The sequence below is a fragment of the Zootoca vivipara genome, chromosome 17 (genome assembly GCF_963506605.1).
Source record: "Zootoca vivipara chromosome 17, rZooViv1.1, whole genome shotgun sequence".
Taxonomy (NCBI): Eukaryota; Metazoa; Chordata; class Lepidosauria; order Squamata; family Lacertidae; genus Zootoca; species Zootoca vivipara.
Window position 1 is genome coordinate 21,383,049 of NC_083292.1, and position 18,645 is coordinate 21,401,693.

An 18,645-nucleotide genomic window follows, 5' to 3' on the forward strand; every position below is an offset into this window, starting at 1 on the left:
ATGGGCCTTAGGTTGCCTACCCCTGGCTTAGGGCCCCACTCTCTTGGAGCCCCCCCAAAAACCCTGGATGTACATTTCCAAAATATGAGATAAAAAACAAATAAAATAAAACCTACATACAGCAACAGTGTTTTGTGTTGTGTAGGCTCCTATGCTGTAAGTAATGGGCCCCGCCTGCTAGCTTGCTCCCTAAAATATCACTGGTTTCCTCATTTCTATATATAGGGTGCCTACACTCTGCATGTGCAAATGGCTTTAGATACCTATTAGGTCCATAAATTACCATGTAGCATATATTCAACACAAAAAACAGCGACAATTTGTTGTTGTTGGCAAAGGACAGCTGGACATATAAAGGCCCCCATTGCACCTTCAGTAGCTTAGGGCCTCATCAAACTTAAATCTGGCCCTGGCCATGACGGCTATGGTCTGAATCTACTGTCAGAGGCACTATGCCAGGCATCCCCAAACTGCGGCCCTCCAGATGTTTTGGCCTACAACTCCCATGATCCCTAGCTAACAGGACCAGTGGTCAGGGATGATGGGGATTGTAGTCCAAAACATCTGGAGGGCCGAAGTTTGGGGATGCCTGCACTATGCCTCTGAATAGCAGTTGCCGGGAACCACAGGTGAGCAGAGTGCTGTTGTGCTCAGATCCTGCTTGTGGGTTTCTCTTTGGCTGGCCACTGTGAGAACAGCATGCTGCACTTAGATGGGCCACTGGCCTGACCCAGCAGGCTTGTGTTATGTCCTTATGTTGTATGTTTCTAATTGCTTTTTATAAAATTGTTTTTATGTATGCAATTCTTTTGACTGTTTAGGTCAAGCGCAGGCAAACTCGGCCCTCCAAATGTTTTTGGGACTACAACTCCCATCATCCCTAGCTAACAGGACCAGTGGCCAGGGATGATTGGAGTTGTAGTCCCAAAATATCGGGATGAAGCAAAATATGATTTCCAAAAGGAAGAAAAACAAGCAGAACAAGAAGATGAGAGACAAAGGGACTTAAAGTCTAATGGAATTGAAGATCCTGGAGGGGTTAAAATGTGGAGTGGGGTTTTTGTGGGATGGGAAGGACAGGGGCAGGGGGGGGCAAAGGCCTGGAGATGGATTTGGGAAAGAATGGGTGTGGGGTAAAAACTTTAGTTAAAAGGTATTGTTTTGGTTTCTGAAAGACGGTCTTCGAAATCTTGGCATGACAATGGAAACGCTGAACCAATTGGGGGAAAAAGACTTAGGGAGAGGAGATGGAATGTAAATAAGAAGGGGGAAAAAAGTTATGTTTCCTTAAGGGAGTATAAGAATGGCTTGGAGAGAATTTTTAAGTTATTGTAAATTATTGTAGGTTAAGTGAGGTGTTTGGTTAGAAAGCTGCCTGCCCCCCTCTCCTTACTCTGAGGCACTCAGTGGCAGGGGCTGCTCAGATGGGTGAGGAGGAAATGGAACCTTGGAAGTGCTGTGCTCTGCAGGCACCTCTCGTGGCAGGAGGGGACCTGTGGGAGGGCAGCATGAAAAAGGAGGAGGATTGAGTTAATATTATAAGATTAAGTTTTGAAACTGAGTTGGAAAATTCGCCACTAGTAATCAGAATTTGTTAGGAAAACCATGAGGAAGACTATCGAGGGAGTCGCAATTAAGATGTTAAAATAATAAGAACTGGGAAGTTTGAACTCTTCCCAATTTTCCCTTTGTTCTTTTTTGTTTTTTTTTCTCTTTTCTTTTTTTCTTTCTCTTTCTTCTAGGTTTATTAATATGATTATGAAAGAGTTGGGGGATGCAGATCCCCATAACCCCTTCCTCCCTGTTCTCTCAGTGGCAGGGGGGGGGATATGGAGGGAGGAGGGAGGGGGGAAGCAGAACTCAATTCACAATTGGACCCCTTTGTTTCCTAAAGCACACGGGTCCTACTGGTGGCAGAAGTGGACCGGTGTGTGGAGGGAAAATGAAGGGACAGTGTTATATTATATGTCTTGTTTGTGTATGCCTTATTTGAAAAATAATAAAAATCTTTAAAAAAAAAAATATCTGGAGGGCCGAGTTTGCCAATGCCTGGTTTAGGTAAAGGTAAAGGACCCCTGGTGGACCCAGGTGGCACTGTGGGTTAAACCACAGAGTCTAGGGCTTGCTGATCAGAAGGTCGGTGGTTTGAATCCCTGCAATGGGGTGAGCTCCCGTTGCTCGGTCCCAGCTCCTGCCCACCTAGCAGTTCGAAAGCACATCAAAGTGCAAGTAGATAAATAGGGACTGCTCCGGCGGGAAGGTAAACAGTGTTTCCGTGCGCTGCTCTGGTTCGCCAGAAGCAGCTTTGTCATGCTGGCCACATGACCCGGAAGCTGTCTGCGGACAAACGCCGGCTCCCTCGGCCTATAGAGCGAGATGAGCGCCGCAACCCCAGAGTCGGACACGACTGGACCTGATGGTCAGGGGCCCCTTTACCTTTTTAAAGGACCCCTGGACAGTTATGTCCAGTCAAAGGCGACTATGGGGTTGCGGCGCTCATCTCGCTTTCGGGCCAAGGGAGCCAGCGTTTGTCCACAGACAGACTTCGGGGTCATGGGGTGAAACAGGACTAAACCGCTTCTGGTACAATGGAACACCATGACGAAAACGCCATTTATACCTTTGTCTACTTGCACTGGCATGCTTTCGAACTGCTAGGTTGGCAGGAGCTGGGGCAGAGCAATGGGAGCTCACCCCGTCGCGGGGATTCGAACCGCCAACCTTCTGATCCGCAAGCTCAAGAGACTCAGTAGTTCAGACCACGGCGCCACCTGCACCCCTATGTATGTTTCATAGATATTAATTTGTAAATTGCTTCAGGGTGCCTCGTGGGAAGTGATTCATAAATGAAATAAATACACAGTAAGATTAATAATAATTAGGCAAACCTGGAACTGTTGGCTTTGTCCTTGGATGCCTTTTGCTTCTTGTAAGAAGACGCCCCAGCAGCATCCGAGTCCTCCCCTTCTTCTTTCTTAATAGTGGAGGGCAGAACGTGTAGCATCCGGCCCTAGGAGAAAAGGTAGCAACTCTGGAACTCCATGCTGGATGAAAATAGACCACTTTAAAAAAGAAAAAACCCTTCTCAAACTCTGGCCTCCACTTCAGCAATGTCTTCCAAGCCATAAAATGTCTTGGGTGAAGAGGAATGTTCTTAAATGAGGACTACTGAATGAAGCACTTCACCAGGGAAGGCGTTTCATAAAGGGGGAGCCAACACCAAGAAGGTCCCGGCATGGGTCAGCACCCAGTGGCAGAACCAAAACCAAAAGGAGCTACCCTTCAAACCACAGAGCTTTGAGGTGGTTCCAGGCTGGGTCTTTCTCATGTCTTGCAACCTGATCCTTAAAAAAGAAAAGTGGAGGAACTTGGGAGCCTGCTGCCTGCAAACCCAGTGGGTTTTCTCACAAAGCGACAGCCCGTCCCAAATCAGTTGTACCTGGAAAACCTGCCCATCCACTTCTGCAAAGGCCTTGACGGCATGTTCCGGGATCATGTAGGTGATGAAAGCAAAACCTTTGGGTTTCTTGGTGAGACTGTCAATGGGGAAATGGATCTCAGAGAGGGGCCCTGGAGAGAACGGGAAACAAACACACATTCCCATAAAGAAACCTCTGTGGCTGCAGGACGCAGCGGCCTAAGAAGACCACAAAGCGGCGCTGAGGCAACCATCGCACCATAGATTTAAAGTGCTTTGATATCACTTTTAAAAAACAGTGGCTTCCCCCCCAAGAATTCTGGGGGCTGTAGTTTGCTAAGGCTGCTGAGAGTTGCTAGGAGACTCCTGCTATTTCCCTCAATGAGCTAGAATTTCAGAGTTCCCTGTGAAGAGCAATTGATTGTTAAACTGCCAAAGGCCTACCGTATTTGGAAAAGATTGCTTCCAAGTCTTCTTCAGTGCTGGAGTAGGGAAGGTTCCTCACAAAGAGCCTCCCGGATTCGGAGAGGTCTTCCTCCTCTTCATCATCCTTCTTCGTCCTTTGCCAGACCTGGGCCAGGTCTTTTGAAGGGAGTTTCGCCTTTCCAGCGCTCTCTTCAGGAAACACCTCGATGTACCGCCCACCTTTGAAAACAAAGCACAGAGGGAGGGGAGAAATAAATATAAAAAGACACAGCAGAAAAGGAAAACAGAATGAGAGGGAAGAGGAAATAAACAAACCTAGGTACAAGTTCGAAGTCATCTGCAAAGCTCTGATTATATTGTACAGTACCCAAATGGTGCCCAAGTTTGTAATGTGTTTGTGACATTCACACACTATAATTTTAGACATGTGTCTGAGTATCAAGGAAGAACAGCATCTTTGGCAAACCCAGAGATTCAGAAACTAGATTGACTCTACTCAACCTCCTCGTGGGTACATACCCATGTATTCGTGATTTCGTTTCAATGCTTTCTGCACCTCTTCCTCACTGTTAAAATCAACAAACACATAACCTGGGAGAGGGATGAAAAGACACAGGGAAGAACGTTATGACGTTTCATTCAGGTCTTACAAAGAGCAGATTTTACGTTGGGGCAGGACAGGAAGCTGCCTTATACTGAGTCAGGCCATTGGTCCATTTAGCTCAGCATTGTCTACACTGACTGGCAGCAGCTCTCCAGGGTTGCAGACTGGAGTCCTTCCCCAGTCCTAACTGAAGATGGCAAGAGATTGAACCTGAGATTGAACCTGCAAGACAGACAGACGCTCTGCCACTGAGCGATGAGCCTTCGCCGCAAAATAAATGCCCCACGTCATAGGCCACTTGTTACGGTGCTTGGAGACCTTCAGGTGACAAGCAACTCGTAAGTTTAATAAATGAAATGAATCTTACCTGTCTTATTACCGTGGGCGTTCCTTGCAATCCTGATCGCCACTGGCCGGAGAGGCACAAGAAACTCCTTGACGTTTTGCTGAGGAGAGTAGAAGTTCAAGTCAGTTCACAGGGGAGCTGTTGTTATTGTTTAGTCGTTTAGTCGTGTCCGACTCTTCGTGACCCCATGGACCATAGCACGCCAGGCACTCCTGTCTTCCACTGCCTCCCGCAGTTTGGTCAGACTCATGTTCGTAGCTTCGAGAACACTGTCCCAGGGGAGCTGTTAGGAGGTCCCTATTTCCCACACAGAACTACAATTCTCAGAGTTTCTTGTGAAGAAAAATGGACTGTTCAGCCACGTGGGGAACTGTAGCTCTGGGAGAGAAGTAGGGGCCCCCCAACTTCATCATCATTATTATATTTATATCTCACATATTTCCCAGGCCAGGACTCAAAGCAGCTTGCAAAAATTAAAACAACCGCCTGGCTTCTCTAGCGAGAGTTCCAAAATCTGGGAGCAGACACCAAGAAGGCCCTTCTCCTGCAACCCCACCAAGCATACCTATAAGGGTGGTAGAAAGGCCTTCCCCGAAGATCTCAGAGCTCAGGCAGGTTTGCATGGGATAATGCAATCCCTCAGATAGCCTGGACCTAAGACATTTAGCAAACTAAAGCTCCCAGGATTCTCTGGGAGAAGTCAAGGCTGTTTAAAGTGGTATCACAGTGCTTTAAATGAATGGAGTGAATGGAGCCCTAGATAAGCTCCTGCAAAGGGCACCTACCTCTGTGACATTGAACGGGGCGCCTCGCAGCTTCACTGTGTAGGGAGTGGTGGGCTCATTTGCACCGGCCGGAGTTTTTGCCTGTGCGAAGAAAGACACATCATGTCGTCAACGAAAGTCTAAAGAGGTATTTTTTGGTGCTTCCTTTATAACCTCTCTAGGCCAAGGCATCCTATATAATAAACTCCCTGTGTCTCTGTGTCCAGTCCCTGTGTCCGCGCTACTGCGCATGTGCCCCACGGACACAGGGATTGGATGCAGAGACTGGACGCACACTCGCGTGCGCACTCCCCCCCCCTTTGCCTACCGTTTACCTGCGGCCGCCAACCGCCGCTCCCGGCTGCTCCCCCCGGCGACCAGCAGCAAGCGGGCGTCGCGCATACGCACTCACGCTCTCCCCACCCCCCACCCCGGCCGCTCCGCTTTGACCTTTCGGTCTCTGAAGCCCCATCTCATGCCGGAGGTGCGCGGCGGGGGAGAGAAGCACTCCTCCCCCCCCCCCGCCTTGCCGCACACCGCTGGCATGGGGCGGCGCTTCCTCGGCGAAGGCAAGCAGACAGGCTGTCTGCCTGCTTGCCTTCGCTGAGGAAGCCGAAGCGGCAGCGGGCGCCAACGGAAGCCGGCTTTGGCTTGGCGGTGGCGGGAAGAAGGGGAGGAATTCCTCCCCTTCTTCCCGCCGCCGCTAAGCCAGTCCCCGAGCCGAAGTGCGGCGCGGCAGGGGCTTTTCATCGTTTGCCTTCCCGGAGCCAAGGCGGAGGCAAACGGCGAAAAGCACCTGCCGCGCCGCACTTCGGCTCGGGGACTGGCTTGGCGGCGGGGGCTTTTCGCCATTTGCCTCCCCCCAGGGCTTCCCCTCCGTTCCCGCCCGGCTAGCGCCCCTTTACTTAAAGGGCTGAATTACACTAGTGCTGAAATACAACACAAAACGCCTAATATCAGGTCAGACAATGCATTCAACATACCTAACACCTGCCTGGTTTGCACATCAAAAGTGAGTGTGGACTAAGACCTGGGAGGCCACAGTTCAAATCCCAACTCAGCCATGAAGCTTACTAGGTGACCTTGGGCCAGTTGCTGCCACTCAGCCTAACCTGCCTTGCAGGGTTGTCGTGAAGATAAAATAGAGAGGAAGAAAATTTGTATGCCACCTTGAGTTCCTTGGAGGAAAAGCGGGGTACAAATGTAATAAACAAAGAAACAGAAACTAGCCTACTGTACAAAAGATAAAATTTACATTTATTACTCTGCCTCCCTCTTTAGACTCTGGCCCTGACCACTGCTGCTATGTGGCCTCCAGAAGCTTGCTGAGAACGGAATGTGGCCCTCGTCTTGAAAACTGTTCCCTTCCCTTAGACCAGTGTTTCCCAAACTTGGGTCTCCAGCTGTTTTTGGACTACAACTCCCATCACCCCTCACTAGCAAGACCAGTGGTCAGGGATGATGGGAATTGTAGTCCGAATACAGCTGGAGACCCAAGTTTGGGAAACACGGGTCTACACTATAAGTAGAATGCCATCCAGGGTTGGGTTGGGGGCCTACCTGGGATGCAGATTTCGGTTTCTTCTTCCCCTTCGTGACACTTCCCTGCCCCTTGATCTTTTCATCCAGCCTAGGTCCTGTTGCGAGGACAGCACCTCGGCCTTGCTTCTGGCTGGGCTTCTCGTCCTCTGCCTCCTCTTCTCCATCAAAGCCCCTGCTGTCTGACTCCTCGGCCTCGCTCTCCTCCCCAGACGAAGGCAAGGAGCCATCGCCCTTCACCACTTTAGACCTCAGGTAGTCCATGTCAGAGAGCTCCTGCCTGGCCGCCATCTTGCCTTCGGCGCTTTTCTCTTTTCCTGCAGGACAAGGGGAAGGAACAGAGAGTCACCTCCTCCTGTGCTTTTCAGGGAGTCTACCTGGTAAGCAAAGGACTTGCTCACAGACCAAGATGGATTCTGATTTAAAGAGAGAGGGAGACCCCCATTCACCTCCCAGAGCCACAATTCCCAGAGTTGCCTATGAAGAGGGACGGACTGTTAAACCACTCTGGGAACCGCAGCTCTTTGAGGGTAACAGAGAGCCTCTCCGAACGACTGTCATCACCCTTAAGGAATTACAGTTAAGGGTGCTGAGAGCTGAAGACCCCAATATCCCAGGGAACTCTGAGAATTGTAGCTCTCCGAAGGGAACTGTCCCCTGACCACTATTAACACCCTATAAACAAAGTGCAGTTTCTGGAATTCTTTGGTCTGTTTAAAGTGGTAGAGGAACACTTTCAATGTGTGGTGTTAAGGTGGCCATAGAGGGAGAAAGTCTCACTACAGTGGTACCTCGAAAGACGAATGCCCTGCAAGACTAATTTTTCGCAAGACGAATGTGATCTGATGGGTGAATCGCAAGACGAATTCGTTTTGCGAAAAATTCGTCTTGCAGATCACGGTTTCCCATAGGAATGCATTGAAATTTAATTAATGTGTTCCTATGGGCAAAAAAAAAAAGAAATCTCAATGCATTCCTATGGGAAACCGCGATTCGCAAGACAAATTTTTCGCAAAACGAATTGACTCGCGGAACGAATTAAATTCGTCTTGCGAGGTACCACTGTATTAGTAAATGCCTATAGTGGCAGGAGGAGAACTTTCCCCCCCCTATAAAGGTCTGCTAATCCACTGGGAGGAAGCAGTCAGGGGCCTCAGCACATGGTGGACGGTGCCAGAGCCTGCTACAAGGGCCCCCCAACACACAAAAACAGAGGTGAATTGCCCCAAAGGAAAAGAGACCCCTCAGTGGTGGCCCCATGGCTGTTAAATGCTCTCCCTAGACCGCCCTGGCACCTTCCCGTGGTCTTTTCCAAACATTTTATTCACCCAGTCTTCTTTTTTTAAAAAAAATCAAACTAATTTTAACAAGTGTACATAATTTAGCTTTATGGGACGCGGGTGGCACTGTGGCCTAAACCACTGAGCCTAGAGCTTGCTGATCAGAAGGTCGGCGGATCGAATCCCCGTGACGGGGTGAGCTCCCGTTGTACGGTCCCAGCTCCTGCCCACCTAGCAGTTCGAAAGCACGCCAAAGTGTGCAAGTAGATAAATAGGTACTGCTCCAGCAGGAAGGTAAACGGCGTTTCCATGCGCTGCTCTGGTTCGCCAGAAGCGGCTTTGTCATGCTGGCCACATGACCCAGAAGCTGTCTGTGGACAAACACCGGCTTCCTCGGCCTATAGAGCGAGATGAGCGCCGCAACCCCAGAGTTGTCCGCGACTGGACCTAACGGTCAGGGGGTACCTTTACCTTTAATTTAGCTTTAAATATATTTTACTTCCATGCAGAGTTTAAACATAGTTTATTCTATTTTTATGGGATCAATGGACTAATTCAATAAAATTCCATTGTGTTCCAGTGCTGTTAAGTCCATCTGTGAGATGAGTACTTTTGAATCATCTGGTTTTCATCCTTCTTTCTTTCTGTTAGGAAAGCCTTTTATGCTGCATTGTATCATAAATATTCGTTTTGCATTCATATTACACAAGCCCCTTCACTGCATTGTGTTCAACACCTGCTGGAAACCTTTCTGTTTAGACATGTAATTTTATTACGTCCGTAAATGTGTTTAAAAAATGTGCCGGCTCTTATCTAGATAATTTTTTTGTGTCTACTTGTTATTAAAGTATGTTGACTCTATTGACATATCCTTATTAATATTTTACATTGTTGTGACATAAAACAGTTGGAGGTATGTGGGTTTAAAAAAAATTAAAAATTGATATAAAATTGGTTAACTAAATAAATGTTTTCTATTGCTTTGTAAATATACATATATATTGTGCATACATATTTATTGGGCTGCAACCAGCAGTATGAGTAGACCCATTGAAAACAATGGACATGGGTGACTTAGGCCTATTAATTTCAACAGGTCTACTTTGAGTAGATCTTAAGTTGCCTATGCAACCCGTTATATATTTTCATTTCTGTTTTATGGGCTCCACCAAGAAATCAGCATTACTGGGCAGCCTTTTAAGATATCAGTGTATAAACTATATCCACGAGCTGAGTGGACCCATCGAAATCAGTGGGCCAAACTTAGTCATGTCCATTAATCTCAATGGGTTTCCTCTGAGTAGGACTATTATTGGATAGGACCAATTAGATACTGAATTAAAATAAATGAAGCAGCTTGCCCTATGAAAGACCTTACTGAAGGCAAATGAGCACAATGGTCACAAATCCAATACATTCAGGACTGGCACAGTCCATAAGAAATCCAGCTGCAGCAGAGTTAAAACTTAAACTAACTTACAAGAACTTAAGAAGACTAAACCTTAACACTATAGCATACAGAACAGAACACTAAAACAAAGTAGTAGAAAGTGAAAATAAGAAACCCCAGGCTCCTCCTGGCTTGACTATAATAGTCAGCACGACCTTGGCAGAAAGGATAAAAAAACCAGTTTAAACCAGCTGTACAGTCATCCCCCGGGTTGCGATCGCTGCGGGTTGCGCATTTTCGGGTTACGGACGCGCCAAACCCAGAAGACCAGAACGGGTTACTTCCAGGTTTCGGCGCTCGCACATGCACAGAAGCACTAAATTGCGCTCGCACATGCGCATAAGTGCCAAATCACATCACGCGCCTGCACAGACGCAGCGCTGCGGGTTGCGAACATGCCTCCCACACAGATCACATTCCCAACCCGAGGTTCCACTGTACTCCGCTTCCCAGAAGAAATAATCCAAACTAGAGCCTTCTGCCTGTTTCTTCCACATAGAAAGAAAACTTTCTAGAACCCTCTGGAATTAAGCAAAACAAGAAAGATCTCTACTCATCAGATCAATACTTTCTGTACTAAGAAATGCAAACTGACAATTCTGCACTCAGGTGGCATCGCAAAAACCAAGGAAATGACACTGCCCCGCTGGTCACTAGTCCTCCCCCCCAAAAAAAAACCCTACAGGTAATTAAGGTGTTAAACCAGGGGTTGGCAACCTAAGGCCCATGGGCCACAAGCAGCCCCTGGGGGTCGTTTAACTGGCCCATGGACCCCCGCCGGTCGGTCGGTCGGTTCCTGTGTGCCGCACTAAACTGGTGCGGAGGAGACCGGGGACCACCTTCCGTGATGCTGGCCAGCTTCCCATTGGCTGCAGGAAGCTCCTGCAGCCAATGGGAAGCTGTGCACGCCTCCTCCGCACCAGAAATAGCATTTGCGCATGCCTGCATACTCCGGCCCACCGCGGCGTCTGCGGTACCATGAACCGGCCCAAGCCACATAACTTTGCCGCCCCCTGTGTTGAACCCTAATTAAACTGGGCACACCACAGCTCAATGCGGTTCAGGACCCAACCCCCTTCCCTGTGAGGCTTGGAGTGGGTGGGTATGCATGCACAGCCCTGCTATTCTGCTATACTAAGTAGACCGGTGTTTCCCAAACTTGGGTCGCCAGCTGTTTTTGGACTACAACTCCCATCATCCCTAGCTGGCAGAACCAGTGGTCAGGGATGATGGGAATTGTAGTTTTAAAAAAGCTGGAGACCCAAGTTTGAGAAACACTGAGCTAGAGTCTCCTTGCAGAGCAAAGCCACTTGTGAGGGGCAGAGTCTTCCAAGCAAGCCCCATGTCCAATTACCTTGGGTAATTCCCTCCTTTTGTTCCTCCTCTCCACTCTCAGCTTCCCTCTCGCTTAGGCTCTCCGACCCGTCAGAGTCAAAGTTCAGATAATCATCTGTCTGCTTGGCTCTGCTCTTCTTGGGCTCCTTCACTTTGGCATCGTTGGACCAGGTGGCCGCCTGAGACCGCTTCTTGTGCACTGCCAGGAAGTCTTGAAACGCCTCCTCTTCTTCCAGCTGTCCAAGAGGGAGAGATGAAAAGGGGTCACCAAGAGAGAACATCAAAAGCTGGCATGAAGGGACTTCCCAACACTGTAGCAGAGTCCATCTTTCATGTGCATAAGGTCCCCGGTTCCACCCCTGGCATTTTCTCTATCTTTTTTCCCCCAAAAACAAGTTTTACACACACACACACACACACACACACACACACACACACACACGTTTACATTAAAACATAATTCATATCCGTACCTTTACGTACCGTTCCCTGAATCCCCAGAATTCCCCCCACCCCTCCTTTGGCTTCCAAAATTTATCTTCCTTTTTAAACTGCATCTAATTACCTTTATCCAAATTATTATACAATGGTACCTCAGTTTAAGGGACGCGGGTGGCGCTGTGGGTTAAACCACAGAGCCTAGGGCTTGCTGATCAGAAGGCCAGCGGTTCAAATCCCCCCGACGGGGTGAGCTCCCGTTGCTCAGTCCCTGCTCCTGCCAACCTAGCAGTTCGAAAGCACAAAGTGCAAGTAAATAAATAGGTACCGCTCCAGCAGGAAGGTAAACGGCGTTTCCGTGCACTGCTCTGGTTTGCCACAAGCAGCTTAGTCATGCTGGCCACATGTCCCAGAAGCTGTACGCCGGCTCCCTTGGCCAGCAAAGCGAGATGAGCACCGCAACCCCAGAGTTGTCGGCGACTGGACCTAATGGTCAGGGGTCCCTTTACCTTTACCTCAGTTTAAGAACAGCCCTGCTTACGAATGATTCGGTTTACGAACTCCACAAAACCGGAAGTAGTCCCGGTTTGCAAACTTTACCTCGGTCTAAGAACAGAATCTGAACGGTGGAAGGGCACCAGCAGCGGGAGGCCTCATTAGGGAAAGCGTGCCTCGGTTTAAGAATTGTTTCAGTTTAAGAACGGACTTCCGGAACGGATTAAGTTCATAAACCAAGGTACCACTGTACTTCATTTTTATCCTTTGTCGTTTTAAGTTACAGTGCTATGTCAATCCTGCTAACATTTTTAAATCTTTATAGTGTATAGAATATATTCTATAAAGTTATGCCATTCTCTATTAATTTTTATATCCTCTTGGTGCCTGATCTTCCCAGTCAGCCTTGTCATCTCCGCATAGTCCATCATCTTCATTATCCATTCTTCTTTCAATGGGGCTCTTTCTTCTTTCCATCCCTGGGCAAATAGTATTCTAGCTGCAGTCGTCACTTACATAAACAGTATTTTCTTATCCTTCGATAATTCCACCCCTGGCATTTCCAAGTTACTGCTGCATATGTAGCATGCTTTATGGGGTGTTGGCGGTGACATCTGGTCAGACTAGGACCTGGCAGACCAGGGTTCAAATCCCCACTCGGCCATGAAGTTTACTGGGTGATCTTCTGCCAGTCACTGTCTCTTAGCCCACAACCAACCTCCCAGGTTTGTTTTGGGGGGATTAAGTGAGATGAGGAAGAACCACGTACACAACCTTAAGCTCCTTTGAGAAAAAGGTGGGATATAAATGCAGCCAATAAATAAATAGCTTATGCTTGCCTCCTTTAACTCCCCCGGTCGATTCTTCTTTTTCTTTTTCTCCTGAAAAACATGGGGTTTTTTTAATGGTTGCTTTAAAATGACAGGAGACATTTAATACCAATTTGCAGACAGTCAGGTCTCAAGAAAAGAAAAGACAGAGGTCTTTCCTTAAGATATTTTTCACAAAGTGAATAATAATAATAAAAAATCTTACTTGTTTTGCTTCTTTATTACCAGAACTTTTTGTAAACTTTTCAGGAGCTTCCTTTAACACTGGGGGCTTGACAGAGTGTTTGCTCCAGGCTCTGGGTTTCTGTGGGTCCCCAAAAGACTTACAAAATTCAACCTGCAAAAGGTGATTACAAATGGTTATGGTGGAGGTCTTTGTGATTCGATGGCACATTAGACTCGAGTAAATATGATATATATGAACTTCCACACAACATAAAGGCAACTTCCATGAATATAGTGCAGGTTTAGTACTAATTTCTGTGGGGGGTTTTCTGGAAGCAAATCAGAGAGAGATTAGCACTAAACTTGTGCTATATTACATTACATTTCTGGAAGTAAATCATGTGCAAATATAGACAAGGAAGCAACAGGGAAATGGAATAAGCTGCTGTGTGAATGCCGTCTTAGTTGGCTACAACCCACTCCGGATTTTTTTTTTTGTCTTCCTGATAGGCAGCTAGGTTCAGAGTAGTGTACAGCAATCCTGACTCTTTCTCCCCACCTGGTAAAAAAACAAAAATCTTCAACATCCTGCAACATTACTTGACATTATAGCGCATCTGAAAGACACCTCACCGTCACTCTGGCTGTGTCTATGAAGCTTTTGTTGAAATGGGCAAGGGCCACATTGGCATCCTCTTCTGATTTAAAGCCAATAAACCCAAATTTGCGGAATTTGCCATCCTTGGTGAATTTCAAACTGCAGTCAGTCAACGTGCCAAATGCAGCAAAGAGGTTCCGGAAGCGCTCTTCCTTCATCTAGAGGAAACAGATTTCAAGCAGCGTTAAGAATACAAGATGTCGGTAACGGGGAACCCGAGGCCCTTCAGGTCTTGCAGGACTATAGCTCCCATCACAGGAGTCTGACCATTGTTCCACCTACCTTAGTACTGTCAACACTGACTCGTAGTGGCTCTTCAGAATTACAGACTGGGGTCTCTCCAAGCCCTACCAGGGATTGACCCTGAGACCTTCTGGAAGCAAAACAGATGTTCTGCCACTGAGCTGCGACCCTTTATCCCTAGCAATGGGGCTAATGGGAGCTGGGATTCCAAAACAATCTGGCGGACCACAGGCTCCCCATCCCTGTAACAGACGGTCTGCGGGCAGGAGGAGTCTTCAAGCCACTGTGGAAGGCTGGAAGTTGAGCTAGGTAGATCTTTGGTATGATCCATCAGGCCTGTTTTTATAATGAAGTGGCAGACACCTGGGGCTATTTAGTTTGAAAAGGTGAAGAGGAAGCAGCACGATAGAGATGTATAGGGTTATGCATGATGTAGAGAACATCCCCATCTCCCATAACGCTAGACATCCAATAAAACTGAATGCTGAAGCGTTCAAGAAGAAGAAATTTATCCCTGCAGCGTAAACCATGAAATTCTCTCCCACAACAGGCAGCAATCGACACCAACACAGATGGCTTTATAAGAGGCTCAGACAAATACTAGCCCCAATGGCTAGTGCTAGTGCTAGTGCTAATTCCACTGCCAGGGGAAGTATGCCTCTGGATACCAGTTGCTGGGAATCACAAGCAGAGGGGAGTGCTGCTGTGTTCACATTTGTGCCTTAAGCACATAAAAACATAAGATCCCCGCTAGATCAGACCAATGGCCCATCTATTCCAGCATCCTGTTCTCACCCTGGGCAACCAGATGGCTGTGGGAAAGCAGGATTCGAGCCCAAGATCAACTCTCCCCACCTATGAATCCCCTCAGCTGGTAACCAGAGGGCATAATGCCTCTAACACTGGAAATAAAGCACAGCCATTATGGCTAGTAGCAGACTGTTATGCTCTTGGCCCAGAGTCCCTTTACCCCACGCGAGTTACGTCCACACCAGCCCAAACTGCCTTCTGTACACCGCCTCTCACCCCGTTCGGGAGGTTCTTCACGATAAGTCGCGACATCTTGAAACAGCTGCGTTTTCTTCCCCTCTTTCCGGACCGGAATCCAGCGAGAACCGCTTCAAGGAAGAAACAACATTACTCCTGGCAGCCACGCCGCTCCCTGGGCGCCGCCATGTTGCGATGTAGCTCGAGATCACGTGACAAGAGGCTCCACACACCCCCAACTAAAGCGCATGCGCAGCGGAGGAAATGCTCCTCCTCTGTTAAAGCGGCTCTCGCAGCTGAGGCTAGATTCGGAAGTCACCCAAAGGGGATGCAGAGCAAAATGACTCCTTGTCGCCACTTCCGGTTCTGAGTGGAGTTTCTGCGGGGAAAATCCTCGCACGGGAATAGGACCAGGGGACCATAGACATATAGACTAATAGAGTGACTTCCCTATTTTGCAATCATAGAGGAAAAACCAATCAAAACAGAAGAGACATATAACAACTGATATCCTTTTAAATGCGTTGTGCGAGCAGAGATTCTTGGTTACTTTTTGTTACAGGTAGGTAGCCGTGTTGGTCTGAGTCGAAGCAAAATAAAAAAATTCCTTCAGTAGCACCTTAAAGACCAACTAAGTTTATATTTTGGTATGAGCTTTCGTGTGCATGCACACTTCTTCAGATACACTATAAACAGAAGTGTCAGACCCTATATATATACAGAGGGTGGTGGGGGTGGGTGGGAATGGGAGATGGGCTGATGGGAGTGGTAAACCTGTAGATGGGTGTTAATGGCTGCTGATGGCTGCAATTAGTCCTGGGCTGAGGTGCTAAAGAAAGCTTGGTCATGCATAATGAGATAAGAATCCGATGTCTCTATTCATCCCAGGTGCTTCCATGGTTTTAAGCTTGGTAATGATTTCCAATTCAGCAACTTCCCTTTCCAGTCTGTTCCTGAAATTTCTCTGTAATAAAACAGCTGCTTTGAGATCTTGTATAGAATGTCCTGGGAGATTGAAGTGTTCTCCTACTGGTTTTTCAGTCTTATGGTTCCTGATGTCAGATTTATGTCCATTTATCCTTTGGCGTAGGGTTTGGCCTGTTTGTCCAATATAGAGAGCTGAAGGGCACCGTTGGCATTTGATGGCATACACAATGTTAGAAGATGAGCAATTAAATAGTCCTGAGATGGTATGTTGGATGTTGTTGGGGCCAGTAATGATGTTGTCCGGGTGTATGTGGCAGCAAAGTTGGCATCTGGGTTTATTGCAGGCTCTGGTACCAGTGTCCATGTTAAGTCTGGTGGTTGTATTATTGTGGGTGAGGAGTTGTTTAAGATTGGGTGGCTGTCTGTAGGCAATGAAAGGTCTTCCTCCCACCCCCACCACCCTCTGTATATATATATAGGGTCTGACACTTCTGTTTCTAGTGTATCTGAAGAAGTGTGCATGCACACGAAAGCTCATACCAAAATATAAACTTAGTTGGTCTTTAAGGTGCTACTGAAGGAATTTTTTTATTTTGGTTACTTTTTGTTTTTGTTTTTTTAAATGCATTTTGATGGGGTTTTTTTAATATTGTGGGGGTTTTTTGGTGAACCGTCCTGAGATCTAGGGGTGAATGGCAACAAAGAAATATTATAAATAAATTAATAAGAATAATAATTGGTAAGCAAATGAAAAGTCATACTGAGTGGTAGGAGTCTAGTGCTGTATTGAAAGCCCACTTTAAATGTTTGTACACCTGTGCATTGTCGTACTGTTGTATTACGGATATCTAGTGATCTTTGAGACTTGTGGGTGAAGAGCATATTTATGAATTTCCATACATAAATAGCAACATAACATTACCAGATGGAGAGGTCACGGACATGGTTGTAAGGTGCTTTGGGATTGGCTGAGGATACTAATTTCTACCACCAGGGGGCAATAAAATATTATATATGATAGGGTACGTCCTTACCCATCAGTGGGATTTCTTGCCTGATGTATTTTTGAATCTGTGTAATCCACCTGAGAATAAAAAAAAATCAAATATATACATACTTCAGGGAACCAATTTTGTGTCAAGAAAAGCTTCATTTTGTAAGAAATCACCTACTGTTTATGGCTGTAGAGATATATCCTGCTCACTAAGCACACTTTTCCAATTTCTGTTATTTCCGCACAATTGATTCTCGAATGTTTGCCATTTAGATTATTCTTATTGTTATTTTTACTGATCTTGTTTGCCAGGCGGTTAGAGTGTCAGACTAGGAGACCAAGGTTCAAATCCACACTCAGCTCATTTGGTGACCTTGGGCCTGACACTGCCTCTCAGCCCGAACTACCTTGCAGGGTTGTTGTGGAGATTAAATGAGGACGGGTAGAGTCATGTACGCCATCTTGATCTCCTTGGAGGAAAAAAATTGGTTATGAAAGCAATAAACAAATCATTCTTCTTCTTCTTCTTTGGCAATCACTCGTAGCCAAGTAAGATTGTCTTCCATAAACACGGTTTTAACAATGAGTCCATAAGTGACTGTGGAGGCCAATTTTGGATCCACACGTCCTTCCACAGTGGGGACATTGGTTTCCAGGCGGGAGTTGATCACGGTGTGGATTTGCCAAGCGTGCCTTCCTCTTAGCACGTTTCTCCCTTGCGTCCTGAGTTTGAGTGTCTTCAAAGCCCATGACACTTTTGGTAAAGGCTGTTCTCCAATTGGAGCGCTCGCAGGCCAGTGTTTCCCAATTGTTGCTGTTTATACTACATTTTTTAGATTTGCCTTGAGACAGTCTTTAAACCTCTTTTGTTGACTACCAGCATTACATTTTCCATTTTTAAGTTCGGAATAGAGTAGTTGCTTTGGAAGACGATCATCAGGCATCCACACAACATGACCAGTCCAACGAAGTTGATGTTGAAGATTCATTGCTTCAACACTGGTGATCTTTGCTTCTTCCAGTACACTGGTATTAGTTCGCCTGTCTTCCCAAGTGATGTGTAAAAAATTTCGGAGACACCGTTGATGAAGCAATAAACCTGTGGTGGTTTTGGCAAGCTGTTGTTCCACACAGTCTCCAGGTGGTGGCAGTATTCTGGTTTTAAAACCTCATGTTCTGCCAAGCTTTGAAGGTGAACATATTGATTCAGTCAAATTGAACAGGAAGCTGTTTCCCCCCTTCCCTCCAAACCCTGATGATTAAAGGCACTAATTGATTGCTGCAGGACATTGGTTGTGGCTAAGTTGCTGATAACAGCTGCAGAAGGATGCAAGGATGGAAGACCCAAAACCACAAGACCGTAAAACTCTCAACAGCCTCCTGCATGATCTCTTTCAAAGAGGGCGTGTTTGACAGTGGAACTCATGGACACACAGGATATACTGTACAGTGGTACCTTGGTTCTCAAACTTAATCCGTTCCGGAAGTTCGTTCGACTCCCGAAACCGTTCAAAAACCAAGGCGCGGCTTCTGATTGACTGATTGGCCCCGGAAACAATGCCAATAGCCAAAACAGATGTTCGACTTCCAAAAAATGTTCACAAACTTACTTCCGAGTTTGTGGCGTTCGGGAGCCAATTTGTTCGACAACTAAGCCATTCGAGAACCAAGGTACCACTGTATTGCACTAATATTTACACAGCAGGGAAAACACTTAAAAAAAAAAAAAGTAACCAGAGGGCTTAT

At 46.9% G+C, this 18,645-nt stretch overlaps 1 protein-coding gene across 1 annotated transcript in view; it reads right to left on the minus strand.

Annotated features, from left to right (window-relative positions):
• The window catches only part of RBM19 (RNA binding motif protein 19), a 105,130-nt gene extending 89,935 nt beyond the window's left edge, over positions 1-15,195 (minus strand). Inside the window, exons 1-12 of the mRNA XM_035098192.2 lie at positions 15,018-15,195; positions 13,724-13,906; positions 13,131-13,262; positions 12,935-12,976; positions 11,182-11,398; positions 7,119-7,414; positions 5,580-5,660; positions 4,816-4,894; positions 4,364-4,435; positions 3,863-4,063; positions 3,440-3,570; positions 2,889-3,010 (exon numbers count right to left, since the gene is read on the minus strand). Of these exons, the coding sequence (XP_034954083.2) occupies positions 2,889-3,010; positions 3,440-3,570; positions 3,863-4,063; positions 4,364-4,435; positions 4,816-4,894; positions 5,580-5,660; positions 7,119-7,414; positions 11,182-11,398; positions 12,935-12,976; positions 13,131-13,262; positions 13,724-13,906; positions 15,018-15,053 (1,592 nt within the window). The 5' untranslated portion in view covers positions 15,054-15,195. The remainder of the gene's footprint in view (positions 1-2,888; positions 3,011-3,439; positions 3,571-3,862; positions 4,064-4,363; positions 4,436-4,815; positions 4,895-5,579; positions 5,661-7,118; positions 7,415-11,181; positions 11,399-12,934; positions 12,977-13,130; positions 13,263-13,723; positions 13,907-15,017) is intronic.
• Between the last annotated feature and the right edge of the window lie 3,450 nt (positions 15,196-18,645).